This window comes from Orcinus orca, chromosome 1, assembly GCF_937001465.1.
Source record: "Orcinus orca chromosome 1, mOrcOrc1.1, whole genome shotgun sequence".
Classification (NCBI taxonomy): Eukaryota; Metazoa; Chordata; class Mammalia; order Artiodactyla; family Delphinidae; genus Orcinus; species Orcinus orca.
In genome coordinates this window covers 60964264-60983658 of record NC_064559.1, presented here as the reverse complement: position 1 = coordinate 60983658, position 19395 = coordinate 60964264, and the positions used below count along the sequence as shown (strand labels likewise).

Sequence of the window (19395 nt, the reverse complement as noted above, 5' to 3'; positions counted from 1 at the left end):
GGGACAAACCTACAACCAAGATAACTCTACCCAGGAGGGAGGGAGATGCAACAGTGAGGAGATATGGGGATATATGTATATGTATGGCTGATTCACTTGGTTATAAAGCAGAAACTAACACACCATTGTAAAGCAATTATACTCCAAAAAAGACGTTAAAAAAAAAAGATTACTCTACCCAGCAAGGACCACATTCAGATTCAATGGGGAAATTAAAACCTTTATAGACAAGCAAAGTTAAGAGAATTCAGCACCACCAAACCAGCTTTACAACGAATGCTAAAGGAACTTCTATAGGCAGGAAACACAAGAGAAGGAAAAGACCTACAATAACAAACCCAAAACAATTAAGAAAACGGTAATAGGAACATACATATCGATAATTACCTTAAATGTAAATGGATTAAATACTCCAACCGAAAGACACAGAAAGCTGAAAGCATACAAAAACAAAACCTGTATCTAGGCTGTCTACAAGAGACCCACTTCAGACCTAGGGACACATACAGACTGAAAGTGAGGGGATGGAAAAAGATATTCCATTCAAACGGTAATCAAAAGAAAGCTGGAGTAGCAATTCTCATATCAGACAAAATAGACTTTAAAATAAAGAACATTACAAGAGACAAAGAAGGACACTACATAATGATCAAGGGATCAATCTAAGAAGAAGATATAACAATTGTAACTATTTATACACCCAATATAGGAGCACCTCAATATATAGGGCAAATGCTAACAGCCATAAAAGGGGAAATCAACAATAACAAAATAATAGTAGAGGACTTTAACACCCCACTTTCACCATGGACAGATCATCCAAGATGAAAATAAATAAGGAAACACAAGCTTTAAATGACACATTAAACAAGATGGACTTAATTGATATTTATAGAACATTCCATCCAAAAACAACAGAATACACTTTCTTCTCAAGTGCTCATGGAATGTTCTCCAGGATAGATCATATCTTGGGTCACACATCAAGACTTGGTAAATTTAAGAAAACTGAAATCGTATCAAGTATCTTTTCTAACCACAACACTATGAAAGTAGATATCAATTACAGGAAAAAATATGTAAAGAATACAAACAGATGGAGGCTAAACAATACGCTATTAAATAACCAAGAGATCACTGAAGAAATCAAAGAGGAAATCAAAAAACACCTAGAAAAATATGACAATGAAAACACGATGACCCAAAACCTATGTGAAGCAGCAAAAGCAGTTCTAAGAGGGAAGTTTATAGCAACACAATCCTACCTCGAGGAAAAAGAAAAACCTCAAATAAACAACCTAACTTTACACCTTAAGCAATTAGAGAAAGAAGAACAAAAAAAACCCAAAGCTAGCAGAAGGAAAGAACTGATAAAGATCAGACCAGAAATAAATGAAAAAGAAATGAAGGAAACAATAGCAAGGATCAATAAAACGTAAAACTGGTTCTTTGAGAAGATAAACAAAATTGATAAACCATTAGCAAGACTCATCAAGAAAAAAGGGAGAAGACTCAAATCAATAGAATTAGAAATGAAAAAAGAGAACTAACAACTGACACTGCAGAAATACAAAGGATCATGAGAGATTACTGAAAACAACTATATACCAATAAAATGGAAAACCTGGAAAAAATGGACAAATTCTTAGAAAAGTACAACCTTCCAAGACTGAACCAAGAAGAAACAGAAAATATAAACAGACCAATCTCAAGCACTGAAATTGAAATTAAAAATCTTCCAACAAACAAAAGCCCAGGACCAGATGGCTTCACAGGCGAATTCTAACATTTACACAAGAGCTAACACCTATCCTTCTCAAACTCTTCCAAAATATAACAGAGGGAGGAACACCCCCAAACTCATTCTATAAGGCCACCATCACCCTGATACGAAAATCAGACAAAGATGTCACAAACAAAAAACTACAGGCCAATATCACTAATGAACACACATACAAAAATCCTCAACAAAATACTAGCAAACAGAAACCAACAGCATATTGAAAGGCTCATACACCATGATCAAGTGGGGTTTACCCCAGGAAAGCAAGGATTCTTCAATATATGCAAATCAATCAATGTGATAAACTGTATTAACAAATTGAAGGAGAAAAACCATATGATCATCTCAATAGACACAGAAAAAGCTTTTGACAAAATTCAACACCCATTTATGATAAAAACTCTCCAGAAAGTAGGCATAGAGGGAACCTACCTCAACATACTAAAGGCCATATATGACAAACCCACAGCCAACATCGTTCTCAATGGTGAAAAACTGAAACCATTTCCACTAAGATCAGGAACAACAAGGTTGCCCACTCTCGCCACTATTATTCTACATAGTTTTGGAAGTTTTAGCCACAGCAATCAGAGAAGAAAAATAAGTAAAAGGAATCCAAATTGGAAAAGAAGAAGTAAAACTGTTACTGTTTGCAGATGACATGATACTATACATAGAGAATCCTAAAGATGCTACCAGAAAACTACTAGAGCTAATCAATGAATCTGGTAAAGCAGCAGGATACAAAATTAATGCACAGAAATCTCTGGCATTCCTACACACTAATGATGAAAAATCTGAAAGAGAAATAAGGAAACATTCCCATTTACCACTACAACAAAAAGAATAAAATATCTAGGAATAAACCTACCTAAGAAGACAGAAGATCTGTATGCAGAAAACTATAAGACACTGATGAAAGAAATTAAAGATGATACAAACAGATGCAGAGATATACCATGTTCTTGGATTGGAAGAATCAACATTGTGAAAATGACTATACTACCCAAAGCAATCTACAGATTCAATTGCAGTTCCTATCAAACTATCAATGGCATCTTTCACAGAACTATAACAAAAAATTTCACAATTTGTATGGAAACACAAAAGACCCTGAATAGACAAAGCAATTTTGAGAAAGAAAAGCAGAGCTGGAGGAATCAGGCTCCCTGACTTCAGACTATACTACAAAGCTACAGTAATCAAGAAAGTATGGTACTGGCACAAAGACAGAAATATATATCAATGGAACAGGATAGAAAGCCCAGAGATAAACCCACACACATATGGTCACCTTATCTTTGATAAAGGAGGCAGGAATATACAATGGAGAAAAGACAGCCTCTCCAATAATTGGTGCTGGGAAAACTGGACAGCTACATGTAAAAGAATGAAATTAGAACACTCCCTAACACCATACACAAAAATAAACTCAAAATGGCTTAAAACCCTAAATGTAAGGCCAGATACTGTAAAACTCTTAGAGGAAAACATAGGCAGAACACTCTTTGACATAAATCACAGCAAGATTCTTTTTGACCTACCCCCTAGAGAAATGGAAATAAAAACTAAAATAAACAAATGGGACCTAATGAACCCTAAAAGCTTTTGCGCAGCAAAGGACATCATAAACAAGACAAAAAGACAACCCTCAGAATGGGAGAAAATATTTGCAAATGAAGCAATGACAAAGGATTAATCTCCAAAATTTACAAGCAGCTCATGCAGCTCAACATCAAAAAAACAAACAACCCAATCCAAAAATGGGCAGAAGATATACAGACTGCCAACAAACACATGAAAGGATGCTCAACATCACTAATCATTAGAGAAATGCAAATCAAAACTACAGTGAGCTATTACCTCACACCAGTCAGAATGGCCATCATCAAAAAATTTACAAACAATAAATGCTGGAGAGGATGTGGAGAAAAGTGAACTCTCTTGCACTGTTGGTGGGAATGTAAATTGATACAGCCACTATGGAGAACAGTATAGTTCTTAAAAACCTAAAAATAGAACTACCATATGACCCAGCAATCCCACTACTGGGCATATACCCTGAGAAAACCATAATTTAAAAAGAGTCATGTACCACAGTGTTCACTGCAGCTCTATTTACAATAGCCAGGACATGGAAGCAACCTAAGTGTCCATCGACAGATGAATGGATAAAGAAGATGTGGCACATATATGCAATGGAGTATTACTCAGCCATAAAAAGAAACGAAATTGAGTTATTTGTAGTGAGATGGATGGACCTAGAGACTGTCATATAGAGTGAAGTCAGTCAGAAAGAGAAAAACAAATACCATATGATAACACATATATATACAATCTAAAAAAAAAAAAAAGGTTCTGAAGAACCTAGGGGCAGGACAGGAATAAAGACACAGATGTAGAGAATGGACTTGAAGACACAGGGAGGGGGAAGTGTAAGCTGGGACGAAGTTACAAAGTGGCATGGACATAGATACACTACCAAATGTAAAATAGCTAGCTAGTGGAAAGCAGCCGCATAGCACAGGGAGATCAGCTTGGGCTTTGTGTCCACCTAGAGTCGTTGGCTAGGGAGGGTGGGAGGGAGACTCAAGAGGGAGGGGATGTGGGGATATATGTATACGTATAGCTGATTCACTTTGTTATACAGCAGAAACTAACACACCATTGTAAAGCAATTATACTCCAACAGAGATGTTAAAAAAAATAGGTAATAGCTAAATTCATAAGCCCTAAGAATTTGAGATGAGGTAATAAATTTAATTGAAAGCATACAAATTGTCATCAAAAATTGTAGCATAGTCAGACAGAAAAAGACAAACATCGTATGATATCACTTATATGTGGAATCTAAAAAAATGATACAAATGAACTTCCTTACAAAACAGAAACAGACTCACAGATTTAGAAAACACAATTACTGTTACTGAAAGGGAAATGGGGGGGGGAGAGATAAATTAGGAATTTGGGATTAACATATACACACACTACAATATATAAAATAGATAACCAACAAGGACTTATTTTATAGCTCAGGGAACTCTACTCAATATTCTGTAATAACCTGAATGGGAAAAGAATCTGGACAAGAATAGATATATGTATATGTATAACTGAATCACTTTGCTGTATACCTGAAACTGACACCACATTGTAAATCAACTATACTCCAATATAAAATGAAAATTTAAAAAATTTAAAAATAAATTAATAAAAAAATAAGAACACATTTTAAAATGTCTTCCATTTAAGAAAAGAAAGAGCATAACTCTAAAATCAGGAAGCTAATAAGATTAAAGTTCGATAACCTACAGCAAAAGAACACTGGTTCCTCTAAAGAAGGGTGGATCACTACCAGTATGCTGAATGCAAAATATAATATCTCATTATTGGTCTTTACTATGTAGGGCTAAATAAGACAAAGGCTCAGGTCATTTCTTAAAGTAGGTTGAAAGGAAAGGGCATAGAGAAGTGAGGAGAAGGGAATCTAGTTTCATTGTCAGGAATAGTGAACTTTATGCAAAAAAAAAAGCCAAAATTCTCTATAAAATAATGTGGGGGATGAGGCAGGCCACCAGCACAAACGTATCTAATTTGATAAAAGGCAAAAGAAACTAACTTTGATTAAATATCTATCATGTATTATTTTAAGAAACAACATTCAGTTTATCTGAATATAGTCTTGTTTTCAAGAATGAATTTCACTGCCCTCTAAACAACTCCCTTTAAGTCTAACCATTGCTTCAGTCTCTATCGCATTGTCAGATGATTCTATCTGCATTTGTAGCATTAAGTAGACACTAACTACCGCTATGAAGTTACATTAAGAACTATTTGCTCTCAACTTTTTAAAGTATTTTGGACAGTCTTCCACCCTGAGAATTTTATAATGTTCATAGATAATATCAAAATGTGTCAATATCTCAGCAAAGTGTTTTTTTGATTCCTGTATATTTTTGTTTCATAAATGAAATAGCATCATATTTTTAAAACTGAGCCAGTGGCTCTGAGGGATAAAAAAATGCCTCAGTCACTGGTATGATCAGTTGGCAATTGGCAGAATCATGAATACTTCAAGCAATACTTTCATGATTATAAATTATACTGAGATCTACAAGATTTGAGATACACAAGTTGTTTTCAGTACCAATGCTTTACATTTATTTTGATACTTACGTTATACTCAGACACGACTCCTTTATAAATTTCATAAAACTCTTCAACATTAACTCGATCCATGTTGAACTATATTTAAAAAAAAAAAAAAACATAAGCCAACCAACACAATAGAATGAGCCACACTTAGCACTCAACATTTATGATCTCTTGGACATATTTCCTTTAAAATGTATACCTTGAACAAATTAACAGTCTTTGAAGAAAAAGTGTTAAAGTGTTAAAGTTCAGATCATCAATAACAAATTATTGTTTATTAAAAATAAAAAATTATTTATAACATTTGAGTACTTAAATATATCAAGCATTGTTCTAGGTCCTGTAGGTACATCATCTCAGTTAATCGTAAAAATCACCCTACAAGGTAAGTAATGTTAATAGCCCCCATTTACAGATGAGGTGAAGACTCAGAGGGGTTATGTAGCCTTCAGTACTTGGCATTCCATCTTAAGCAGTCTGATCTCACTGACCATACTCTCAACCACTACACTCTACCTCGCTGAATAAAACCTCATTCCTGGTACAGAAACGACTTATGTATCTATACAATGTAATGTTGTTTATCGATAGATTAGTGGCACAAATAAGAAGCACAGGGAGATCAGCTCGATGCTTTGTGACGACCTAGAGGGGTGGGATAGGGAGGGTGGGAGGGAGGGGATATGGGGATATATTTATACATATAGCTGATTTGCTTTGTTGTACAGCAGAAACTAACACAACATTGTAAAGCAATTATACTCCAATAAAGATGTAAAAATAAATGAATAAATAAATTAAAAAAATTTTTTTTAAAAGAAATATTACTAAAGAAAAGTTCTTCAAATTTTGTAGAGAGGGCTGGAAATAATACCCTTTTCCTCCCAAGCATTCAGAAAAATCCCTAGTCTGGCTCATAATAAAGCACTGACACCATTCATCTGGAAATCCTACTCCTCTTCAAAAAGAATTGTCAGAATATGCTAATAAGGTAAACCTACATGAGTCATTCTTATCCAGGCTGGATTCAAACTTAGAAATAAAATTTCATTAAGTTCTACCATCTCAAGAACCAGAACCTTAAATTTTTAAAAAATAGCCTCAGACTTCCCAATTTTGTTTTCCTCCCCACTTTGCTTCTTTATTGTTGCCAGGATTGAAGATCACTAAGAAGTTTCTGTCTACCAAGACAATAGTTCAAACTAGGAAGATTTATTTTCATAGGCAACATAACTATTACAGGGAGGGAATTTTGTTTGATTTCAGTATATTATTTGATATTCATACAAATTCTTATATTACTAATACCATAAAATAATAACAGAAAATATAATTTATTAAATACTTAGTAACTTGTACTGGAAATTCTACAAAGTATTGTGTAGGGTTATTTCATTTATTCCATGAAATAATCCATTGAGGCAAATAATATTCTCATTGCCTAGCTGAGAAAACTGAAGATAAGAATGCTTAAAATCTGGCCAAGTTCACATACCTAGAAAGCAGAAGACACATGATTCAGAAATAGAGCTTTCTGATTCCAAAAATCACAACACGATTGCCACTAAACTACCATGCCTCCCCCATAAGTTCAATTGATTCTTTTTTTTTAATTATTTTTTTTCACTGAGCACCTACTATGGACAATCACTATTCTAGGTTGTAGGCCTAGAGTTAGATCAATGATTAATTCTAAAATTTCCACAAGGATTACTACTTAAGGAGGCTTAGGTCCTATAACCCTGCGACTACATCACCAAGCTAATACTTTGAGAACATTTTGGCTAACAATTTCATTATAGTCCTGGCTAAGATTCTTCAATTATTAACTTCCTCATCAGTCTCCAAGTTGTGCCTGATAACTCTGTAAACTAGCTGATATTTCTGATCTTTTCTCAGCTTATTAACATTCCCACCAATCTGGGATACAAAATAGGCAGAACCTCAGTTAGTGTCCTGACCTCTGATTTTGGGTGATCCTAAGACTTCATAGAAATCAAAAGCAGTTCCTTTTCAGAAAAAGAGCAAATAAATTATATTGGTAAGAAAATTCTTTCCAAAACTGGCATTTCACTGTCATAATAATGCAAACTTTCTGGCCTTCAAAAATTGTAAAATGTAAAGACAGACTAATTAAAGATGATTTTAAACCCTAAAACAACACTAAAAAAATTTTTAGAGGTATAAGTAATAAATCGATAGTGGAAATAAAATGGAATCATTAAAAACATCCCCATTAATGCAAAAAAAAGAGGAAAAATGAAACAAAAACAAAAAACAATTGTAAAATGTAAATTATTTGATTCCTATAATAATTTGTGCCCAATTTATCATCAAATGCACTGATAAGTATAGCACAAAGATATAGAAGGACTCTAGAAATTAATATTGTTTCTTCAGTGAAGGGTTTCCTAGAAATGTGCCAGCAGGGCAATTTTGAATGATTGTAGGCTCCGGAGATCCAGTGGTATGACTGCCAAGAGAGGGGCTGAAATGTGCTAACTCCAAAGAAGATCCTGAGGGAAACTCCAGAAACCAGCAAAGGTCCTGGGAAAAATCTGAATTGATTCTCTTCTTAGTCACAAATCCAGACAACAGAAAATTCATTATAACTACCTAGCTTAATTCTATATTTTGTTTGGAAGAACTAAATGTATTGTTTCAGTCTGCATTTATTTTGCAACTAAAGTTCCAGGAATTACATAAACCTGCTTTATAAGCTTAAATTAGATGTACCATTAGAATATTAGCTCTCTTAGTGAGAGATTATATAGGTAAAGTCAGTTCAAAAATATTTTTTTACTATAAGGTTATCAAGTTCAACAAATATATCTTTTTATTTTTAATGCATTGAGTTCACAAGTACACAGAGAAAATTCAGTGTAAAAAATTTTCAAGCATACTTCAAAAAAAAACACAGTTCCTCAGTAAGTTATGACCCATTGCAAACTACCTACCATCTGCATAGCTGAAATTTCAAAACCTGCATCTCGGATAGCCATCAGAATCTTTCCCAGCAGTCCTGAAAATACAGAACAAATGAGTGCAAAAAATATAAAATTTCTAAGGCATTTTAGTTTTAGAGAAATGCAAATTTTCTATATCAAATTACTTTGCTTACATTCTATAGGAAGGAATCACATATTTCTGAGGGAAACTAAACCCCTAATACTGTAATCCCATTTGATTCATTTAGTAAAGTGCTTCAGGAATACCAACAATGATCTTGAAGATTATGCAAAAAACTTTTAAGTTACTATTGCCTGTAAGGACCCTGAGGGCTAGTGATGTAAAGAATATGAAAATCAAACAATTAAAGTAATATTACCAAAAAAAATGTAATGTTCAAGTACCAGATACAGAAGGAGTTCACAGGAGCAGTTCAAAGAAGGAGAAATATCAAATTATAACTGAAGAGGGGAACAGAAGCTTCAAGGGGATATGAGAGCATGAACTGGCCCTTAAAGGCTATAGGTAGATGGCATTATATAGGGACAGAGGTATAAAAAGAGACAAGGCATAATTCTGGGAAAAATGTGAATATGTGTACAGAATAGTAAGAAGTCAAAAAAGAAAAAGATAAAAAAGGAAAAGAGATTTAATCCAAATTGATAAAGGCCTTAGATATCAACATGAGGAATTTGGTCTTTATCCCACGAATAGCAACATTTATAATGGTGTTTGTAGACTCTGGAGGTCTAGAACTGATTTTTTAGATTCCATTAGTCTTCTATAAAAATCTCCTAAGTTTCTTTTTTTCAAGTGAACTAAAATTCTCTCTCTCTCTCTCTCTCTCATACACACACACACACACACACACACACACTCTCCATATTCTGGATCATCTTGATGTTCACCTAATAACCCCCCAAAAACAAGTAGTATCAGTGCCCAAATGTGCATTTTTATTTACTATCTTACTGCTGCCAAATAGGCTATTTTAATTGTAGCTGGCTGATGAAAAAGAAAAAATGACAAGGACAGATCTATTTCTTAAATGATATGTTTGTACCAAGTGAAGGCCAAATGATACCATAATATGCTGTAGAAACAAAGGTTTCTCAGAAGTTTCAAGAGTAGAATAGGCCCGGTGGTGCAGTGGTTAAGACTTCAAGCTCCCAATGCAGGGGGCCCGGGTTCAATCCCTGGTCAGGGAACCAGATCCCACACGCATGCTGCAACTAAGAGTTTGCATGCCGCAACTAAGGAGCCCACCTGCTGCAACTAAGACCCAGTGCAACCTAATTAATTAATTAATTAAAAAAATAAAAGAGTAGAATAGGCCTGCGCCAAACTCAGAGCACTTAGTACCATATTCACGTTGAGCTTACTGATTACGTTTCAGCAAACATCTTTTGTCACATTAATGTTAACTTAAATTTTATCCATTTTATAGTTTTGTTTGTAATGAATTTGTAAACTGTTTTAGTTATACAATTTTATGTGCAAGCGTTTATATTTAGTTGTATATTTAAGTTACATTATAATTAAGATATTTTAATGTCAACACTGGGAATCCATTAGAAAATTTTTCCTTCAAAAGAAACACTGCCAAAAAAAAAAAAAGAAACACTGCCAAAAGAAATGGATCACTGAAAATGTTGAACAGGAGAATACAGGATAAATACAGTATTTTAGGAAGACTACTAATGTAATAATAATGGGCAAGCTGGTCTGAAGAAAAGAATAAGGAATAGAAAGAATAGCAAAGGCCGTTGAAGTCATCTACTGTGTTGACTAGACTTGGATGGCAGTAGTAGAGAAATAAAGAAGTAATGAATATAAGATATTTCCAAACAAAAAGTAACAAGACTAAAGTAACAAGACTCAAGTGAACACAGAGTGTGAACATGAAGGAATAAAGGTTTTGAGTCTAAGTAACTAGAAGAATGATAGCACTTTTAAGAAGAAAACAAGCTAAGAAACCAAATTAAGAAAAAAGTGAATGATTCTGGACATAGAAACAGAATTTTAGAGCAGAACGCTAATCAGCATTTGAGAAGACAGTATATCCAACGGCAATAAAAATCATCAAGGAATGAATGAATAAACTCCCTACACTACATTGGTAATATGGGGTTGTATTCCAATAGACAGACAGATACAATGAGGCTACAGAGAGGTTAGAGCTGAAGTGATGAGAATAGATGACTACTTGTTTGACAAAAAGAAGGGCAAAAGCAAAAAAAGGGAGGAATGAGTTTTGAGAAAATATCTAAAGTTTGGGGACATGTAAAAGGATACTTGCAAAAGAATAAAGAAGGAAAATATTACAGTAGTATCAAAAGGAGGAGGAAATTCTTAGAATACAGGGATAGTTAAGAATTAAAGGAGATTAAGCACCTTGGAACTAAGATAAATCCTTTGGCTTAAGCAAGATGGTATGATGATATTAAAGAAAGTCATATCAACAGAGTGTTAAGAAAGAGAAGTTAGATAACCTATTAGTAATCTGTACCAAACATTCAGATGGCATAGGACACAGGAATGTTAACCAAAATTCCAGGTCTTTTATCAATAGGAAAAGTATAGACAAAAGTTAGGAAAGAAGAAAGTAAATTAATTATTGGGGGCTGAGCCCTTTCATATGAAGTTATTCCACTTAATCCTTAAAGCAATACACTAAAACAGGGGCTACCATCCCACCATAAGGTGAGAATATATGAAGATTTGGAGAAGACAAATAACTTGCTCAACGTTACAAAATTAGTGGGTCTCCAAATCTCACTGTCTTTCTGCAAGTTTCAATAGAAAAACAGGAACGTGTATATGAAAGCCTGATATGTAAAACTCACTAGACAATATAACCCCGAGGCAAGGGCCGTGCTCATTTTAGGACTCATTTTATCTCCAGTGACACTAGCAAAGTGTCTAGCATGTAGTAGGTAGTTAACAAATATTGTTCACTGAATTACAAAGTTAATAAAAGAAATAACCAAAGGAAAAAACAGTCATAGCTCTCTGACTGATCCAAGTCTGAGAAACTCTAAAGCTCTTCAGAGCACCAGAAAATTGTAAAGGAGTAATTAAAATTAGAGAAGGGAAAAAAAATTTTAATTTTTTGGTTTAACAGTTTGAGAGAAAAAGTTCATACTGGCCTCATGCCACATACAAACATTAATCCTAATGAATTCAAGGTAAATGTAAAAAAAATAAAGGCAATTGATTAGAAAAACATATAGGTGATTATACTCATGATATAGGTAACCTTTTAAAAAGGAAAGAAAAAGGTTGGTTCCTTGGTGTAAGCTTCAATTCCAGCTCTGGATAGACTCACCCTCCTCCAATATGCAATCTTTTTTCATATCTTTTTCCATATATTTATTCCTTTCTACTTGGTCCATTTTTCCTCTCACCCTCACCATCAGTCCACCTTCTAAGTCTTTCCTCAGTGTCTTCTGAAGCCCTGAAGTATTTTGAACAGTTACCTTTATGCCCTCAGTCTCAGTTACCCCACCACAATCTCTCTTACTTAGAATTTAATCTTCATTTACCTGCAATTGTAGCAGGTTAAAGGCTTGCCTCCTTTTTCCCCTTGCTATGATTTAAATTTTTGTGTGCCAACCAACTTCATATGTAGCCCAATATGATGGTATTAGGAGGTGGGGCCTTTGGAAGGTGCTCAAGTCATGAGGCTGGAGCCCTCATAAATGAGATCAGTAAAGGCCGAGATTTTAGATGGATTAATAAAACAAGATCCAATTATATGATATCTATAAGAAAGCAAGTTTAAATATGAAGACACAGGTAGGCTGAAAGTAAATGGATGGAAAAATATATACCATGCAAACAATAAGTATAAGAAAGTTGTAATGATTATATTAATTTCAAATAAAGTAGAATTTATGGCAAACAGTATTACACAGATAAATGTCCCAAGAGGCATTGGGAGACAGTACTTTAGACAGAGAGCTAAAAGAAAACGGATATTCATGGCAAAAAGAGCACTGAGCAAAGGTACAGAGAGGTAAAACAACATGGTTCTTTTGATGAGGGGAAATGAGACAGAAGAGATCATAGGAGAGGTGGTAGCAGCCACTGATAGAAGGACTTTTGGACCACAGATGGAAGTTTGAATTTTACCCTATAGGCCAGAAGTTTCCAAAACATTTTGGTCTCATGGACCCCTTAGCTCTTAGAAATTATTAAAGACTCTAAAACACTTTTATGTAAATAGGTTATATTGATAAATATTTGTTGTATTAAACAGCAAATTTTAAAATATTAACTTAAATATAACCAAAAAATTTACATTTTAACATAAATACAATTTTTATGAGAAAAATGACTATTTTCCAAAACAATAAAAAAATCAGTGAGAAGAGAGATATTGTTTTACATTTTTTAAAATCTCTAATGTCTAATTTAATGAAAAGCAGCTGCATTCAACTTTCAACCTGCTGTTATGTGTTGTTTGCTTAATGTATATTTAGTTGGAAAATGGTGTAGTATTTTAATAGCTTTTAATATAATTGTATATATTCTTCTTCACTTGACAAGTGGTAGTTTCTTAAAAGCTCACTGCAACATATAATTTCAAACTTCTACCAACGACCTTTTTTTTAACCCTGTTGCATTAAAATCCACTGGTCAATCTTGTACTTTGTATAAATCTCTTTTTTTTTTTTTTTTTTGCGGTACGCGGCCCTCTCACTGTTGTTGCCTCTCCCGTTGCGGAACACAGGCTCCGGACGCGCAGGCTCAGCGGCCATGGCTCATGGGCCCAGCCGCTCCACGGCATGTGGGATCCTCCCGGACCGGGGCACGAACCCACGTCCCCCGCATCGGCAGGCAGACTCTCAACCACTACGCCACCAGGGAAGCCCTTGTATAAATCTTTTATCCATGCATGATTTTATAACATCATACACATTGATCATTTGGAAAATATTAGTTCACTGAGTTATGCAGATCTTCCAAATGCTGACTCTCTATTATACCACATCAAAAGAAAAAAAAAAAAATCCCATTTGTTAAATACCACCAACTTCATCAGAATAATCTAAGTATTGGAAAGCTGTTGAGTTCAAGGTGGTACATACAGTTTTCCAAGTTCCTAACTCTAATTTTTATTTGTAATTTTATCTTCTTTTGGATTTTTTTCTTGGGCAACAACTACTGTCAGTTGTCCTTTCTTTTAAATGATAGACTTATTTTAAAGAAAATGCCAGCCAAACATCCATATCTGAATGACCATAGTTTGTGAGTCATTCTTTCAAGTAAAAATGGTATTCTATGAAAAAGGCATTTAGTTCAGCTCACAACTCAAACAACTGTACATGTGCTTTTCCTAAAGATAGCATTATATTTCAGTATGTATCAAAAGTGCTTCATGTATACTTCCCACTTCTTCACACAGAATATTAAAAATATTTTGACTTGAGGGTAAAAAATTAATAAAATTAATAATTGTTATTGTTTCATCAAGGACACTCTTAAGTGAAAGTGGCTTTTTTTCTGCAAATGCAAGATGGTTAAAAACACACTACTAGTACACTCTGCTGCCACTATCCTGCTTTGTTCTAAGACACCAGCAGTTTTACCCACTGTTGCTTCTGCACCATCAGTCCAAATGTCAACATATTTTAAAAGGCAAATAAATTCTTAGTACTTATGAGATTTGATCTCAAGGATGCCTAAAAGAGGTCTTATTTATTATAATAAAGAAAATATTTTACATGATTACATAAGAATCCTGATCTAAAAAAAAAAAGAATCCTGATCTAAATATGAAAGTAGTATTTAGCTCTATGCATTAACTAACACAAAGAGAAATGTACAATCTATATCTATTCTAAATCTATAATCATATTAAACTATGACTTGTGGGATGTAACATTTGAACAGAATAATTCTATTCACAAATAAACCAATAAAATTATAGTCCAAGCAGCACTGACATTGTGCCAAGAACAGTCAGACCTGAGTCAAGGATACTGCTTTTTTTATACTCAGTTGGTTATGTGCAGAGGCAGGACAGAGAGGCATTTAAGAAACCTGTTCTGTGTTTAACAGCTTGAAATGACAAAGTGTCAATAACCATAATCCTTTACTTTGTTCTAGACAGAAAATGTTCAGGTGACTGAACAAATGACAATAACTATGTAAATGAAGTAGCAAAAGAAAAAGTAAAATTGCATGCCCCACAGCAAACATGTTCAAAAGGGTCAAACAAAGCAGATGGCTTATTTTATTTGGCTGGTGTTTGCATAGTTAATTTGTTTTTTAATAGTTTGCTTAGAACTCCATGAATGCTACCTAAATGTTTCGAGTGTCAAATCACCTCTCCATCTCTACTCTTTCACATACTCAGTTCATATCCTGATACCTTTTACCTGAATTGTTCTAAAGCCTTTTTAATAAGTGGCCACCCTGTATCCAATCATCAATATCAGACATCTATTACTTTGTCTTTCTAAAACCTCTTGCTTCTCCTGGAATTAGGAGCCCTCATTCTCTTTTAGGAAAACTAAACCATTTGACTGGAAAGGGAGTTGCCATCTTCTTACGTGACCCTATAACCATGGGCCTCAGCCAATGGTCAAAAGGTGGACACCAGACCTAAACAAGGTCAATCATAGCACTCTGCTCCCTGGGCAAAATAATTCACCCAGGAATTGGCCTAGAATTGGCACAAGCCAATCAGAGTCCTTCCCTGGAATTTTTTTTAGCTAGAACAGGGGGGAAAAAAAAGTTCTTTCCAGTGTGTTTCTAAGTATATGAGTCTTGCATTGCTGGAAACCCAACCTCTCTCTCAAGGTGCTGTTAAAAGCTAATCTGCAAGCATGAAATTGATAGTCAAGAGAAGCACATATGAAAGCCATAGAGAACAAGGATGTTGAACAAGTCTCCCTAAGCCTAGCTCGACCCCTATTCTTCTTCCAGCCCTAAAATGAGACAAACAGGGAATTCAAGTTGGGTTTCAACCAGTTGTACCAACAGTGTCCTCATTAAGCCCCCATTTTTATGTAGGATTTTTTATATAGGAGGTGACACACTGTACCCCGAGAAAGAAAGGTTGTAGGAGAAAGGGTGGAGAAAGAAGAAACAGTATATTTTGAAAGCTGTGGTATTCTTATGGGTGTTGATTATGACAAAAGAATTACAATCAGCAAATATCCCAGAAAAAAATCCTATGAATAGCCAAATGATCAAAAACTGGGATTAGAAGATCCCTCTTTCTGTCTATAAAGTTCATAAAGTGATCATGGTTGGAGAGTGGAAGAAAAGTAACTGACAATAAAATATTCAGGTACATTGAAGTTCAAACAGTATTTTTAGAAATAGCAGACTTAACAGTTTAAATAAAAATAGACTTGCACCAAGTAATGGAAACAAAATTGCAAGGCAATCGAATGAAACAGGCACTTTAACACTCACTGGTATCAATAAGATAAAAAGGACAGTAAAGGTTTTCATAATATAACATGGTTTGCACCACTTGGAAGAAAACAAATGGGCACCAGGCTTATATGCTCCAGGATGGATGCACAGGTACCACATAAGGTACCCTGGGTCACCCAAGCAGGTATAATGAGGTGCTAATATAATGTCTAAGGCTTTTTTAGGTATGAATGCAGCCACATTATTAGAGTCTTGAGGATTGGGAAAAGCTTCTCCCAAGAGTTACTGTGAAAATCTGGCTTGAATTTAAAATGGAAATAAAAATGGATTTTTTTCCAGTTTTAAATAAATACATAAATTGAAGTACAGTATATATTTTTGAGAATCCATTTTTTTCTCCCTCTGACCTGTATCTGGTCAGGGTAAATGAATCAATGTTAACAGATCTGCCTTGATTTGGCTCTGTTACCTATCGTCATCCCTGCAAAGAAGGCCACTTAGACTGAAAGGCAGCCCTTATGAGTTGAAATAGGATTATATTGCTCATAATAACCTTGAGTTGAAAACGAGTTGTTCTCTCTTTCTTTGCAGCTGCCAAAGAGGAGTAAAACCTCCCACAGTGTGGCACAGAGAGGAAGACCATCAACAATGACTACATATGAGATATTTGGCCAGGGACCAAGTGTGTCAATTTACTCTCCAGGCCACAGATGTAAGGGCTGGTAAATAATCCAGTCTGAAGAGACTTCTCCTTTGCCTATCTCAGCCTAACCTCTCTATGGTCTCAGTTTCTTTCCTTGTCTATAAAAGATGGTAATGCCTACCTCATAGAGGTTTTATGAGGATGTAATGTGTCTGTATATGTAAAATTCTGAGAACAGCCAGGGGCACACAACAGCACTATTAGCTAATGACAGCAGCAGTAGAGTAGTACCAGAGCCAAGAATAGCCTGAGTTAGGATGCATAGCTTTGCTTATAGAATGAGCACGAATTTAATTTTTAGCCGTACTGTTAAAATGCAAGCATTTTATATGTCTCGTTTCAAAGAGAATATTGTGTAACCGGTACACCACAAGGAGGCTAATGCTAGTGCCCAGGTCACACCAAATGAGATAGCCTCAATGACTGATGAGAAGCAGATAACAGGGTCAGGGCAATACCCAGCTACAGGCACAACAGGGCCTGGCAAACCCACCGGTTCTCAGGAGAAGGAAAGCCACTGTTGTCTAAGCCAGCAGTGCCTGGCAAACATTGCGATACAAGTTAGGGGAAGCAGAGCAAGAAAAGAAGGAAGAAGGGGGTCCTTACACAGCACTTGACAAAACAAGGCCTGTCTCTCCCACTACGAACCCCTAGAAATATTTGAGGTGCACTTTGTAGAGCACTCGAGCCCTGTCTTAGATGAGCGTGTGCATCAGTGAAACAATTTCTGTAGATTCATAAGGAATATGTAAAACTTTAAGCAGAATTTGAAACAGAAAGTTTGCCTGTAAAAACCCCTCCCAGGGGAAAAATGACAAGATGACACTTTATATTATATATTACATCAGATTTTTGAAATAGGGACTTGGTCCAGTGGTTGAGAATCTGCCTGCCAATGCAGGGGACACGGGTTCAAGCCCTGGTCCGGGAAGATCCCACATGCCACAGAGCAACTAAGCCCATGTACCACAACTACTGAGCCTGCGCTCTGGAGCCCACAAGCCACAACTACTGAGACTGCGTGCCACAACTACTGAAGCCTGGGCACCTAGAGCCCCTGCTCCACAACAAGAGAAGCCACCACAATGAGACGCCGTGCACTGCAACAAAGAGTAGCCCCTGCTCGCTGCAACTAGAGAAAGCCCATGCACAGCAATGAATACCCAATGCAGCCAAAAATAAATAAATAAATAAATTTATTTTTCAAAAAAATATAATGTAGCAGGTATTCTCATAGACATGCAGCTGTGGAAATATTTAATTGTTATCCTCTTTCTGGAGGATAAATTGGGATTTACTAAAAACTTTAAAATGTTTTTATTTGATGTAAGAATTTCTTGAAATTATTCTAAGGATAACTTAGGTGTTCACAAGGATTTATATAGGAAAATGTTAACTGCAGAATTATTAATAATAAAAATTTTAATTATAAATAATAAAACAAGAAAAAGATAAAAGTATATTCCTATAACTGACTATTATTCAGACTTTAAAATTATGTTTTCATAGATTATCTAATTGTCCATAAAAAATTCAAAATACAATGTGAGGTTTAAAAAGTGCAATATAAATTTATATAAATTGGATAATTCCAATTCATTTTATAAAACTAGTATTACCTTAATATCAAAATCAGAGTACAAAAATAAAACACACATCAATAACCCTCATGAATACAGATGCAAAGTCCTTAACAAAATATTAGCAAATAGAACCCAGCAATATTTAAAAAGAACTATAGTTCTTTTGGACAACAAGTGTTGTTAAAAATATATATATACCAATGTCATCTGCTATATTAAAAGGCTAAGGAAGAAAAATCACATAATCATATCAATTGATGCATAAAAAACATTCAAAAAAATTCAACACCCATTCATGATCAAAACTCTTAGAAGAAAACTAGAATAGATGGGAACTTCCTGAACTTCATAAAGGGCATCTACAAAAACAAAAACAAAACAACAACAATAAAACCACTACAGCTAACATTATGCCTAACAATGAAAGACAAGAATGTCCATTCTCATTGCTCTTACTTAATACAGTGCTGGAAGTGCAAGCTCCTGCAATAAGGCAAGAAGAAGAGAAGGTGAGAGGAAGGGAAGGGAGGAAAGGGGAGGAGATGGGAGAGGAGAGGGGAAGGAAAGGGAAAGGAAAATGGGAAGGGAAGGGGCAAGCAGATCAGAATGGAAGAAATATAAATCTCTTCATTTGCATATGACATAATTATCTAAAAAAGAAAATAAACTACAAAATATTCTAGAACTAATGACAGATTTCAGCAAAGTTGCAGGACATAAGATAAACATACAACAATTATATATCTATATATTAGAAATAAATAAGTGGACACTGAAATTAAAACTATAATACTATTTATAATAGCTCAAAAAGAAAAAAATTACTA

The 19395-nt window shown here is 34.8% G+C and overlaps 1 protein-coding gene across 4 annotated transcripts in view; it reads right to left on the bottom strand.

Moving 5' to 3' along the window:
- The window catches only part of NME7 (NME/NM23 family member 7), a 268015-nt gene that overhangs the window by 151034 nt on the left and 97586 nt on the right, over positions 1-19395 (bottom strand). For all 4 annotated transcript variants that reach the window (XM_004269733.4, XM_049715937.1, XM_049715933.1 and 1 more), the window contains 2 exons: positions 8896-8960; positions 5960-6028 (listed from right to left, as the gene is read on the bottom strand). In XM_004269733.4, coding sequence (XP_004269781.2) covers positions 5960-6028; positions 8896-8960 — 134 coding nt within the window. The remainder of the gene's footprint in view (positions 1-5959; positions 6029-8895; positions 8961-19395) is intronic.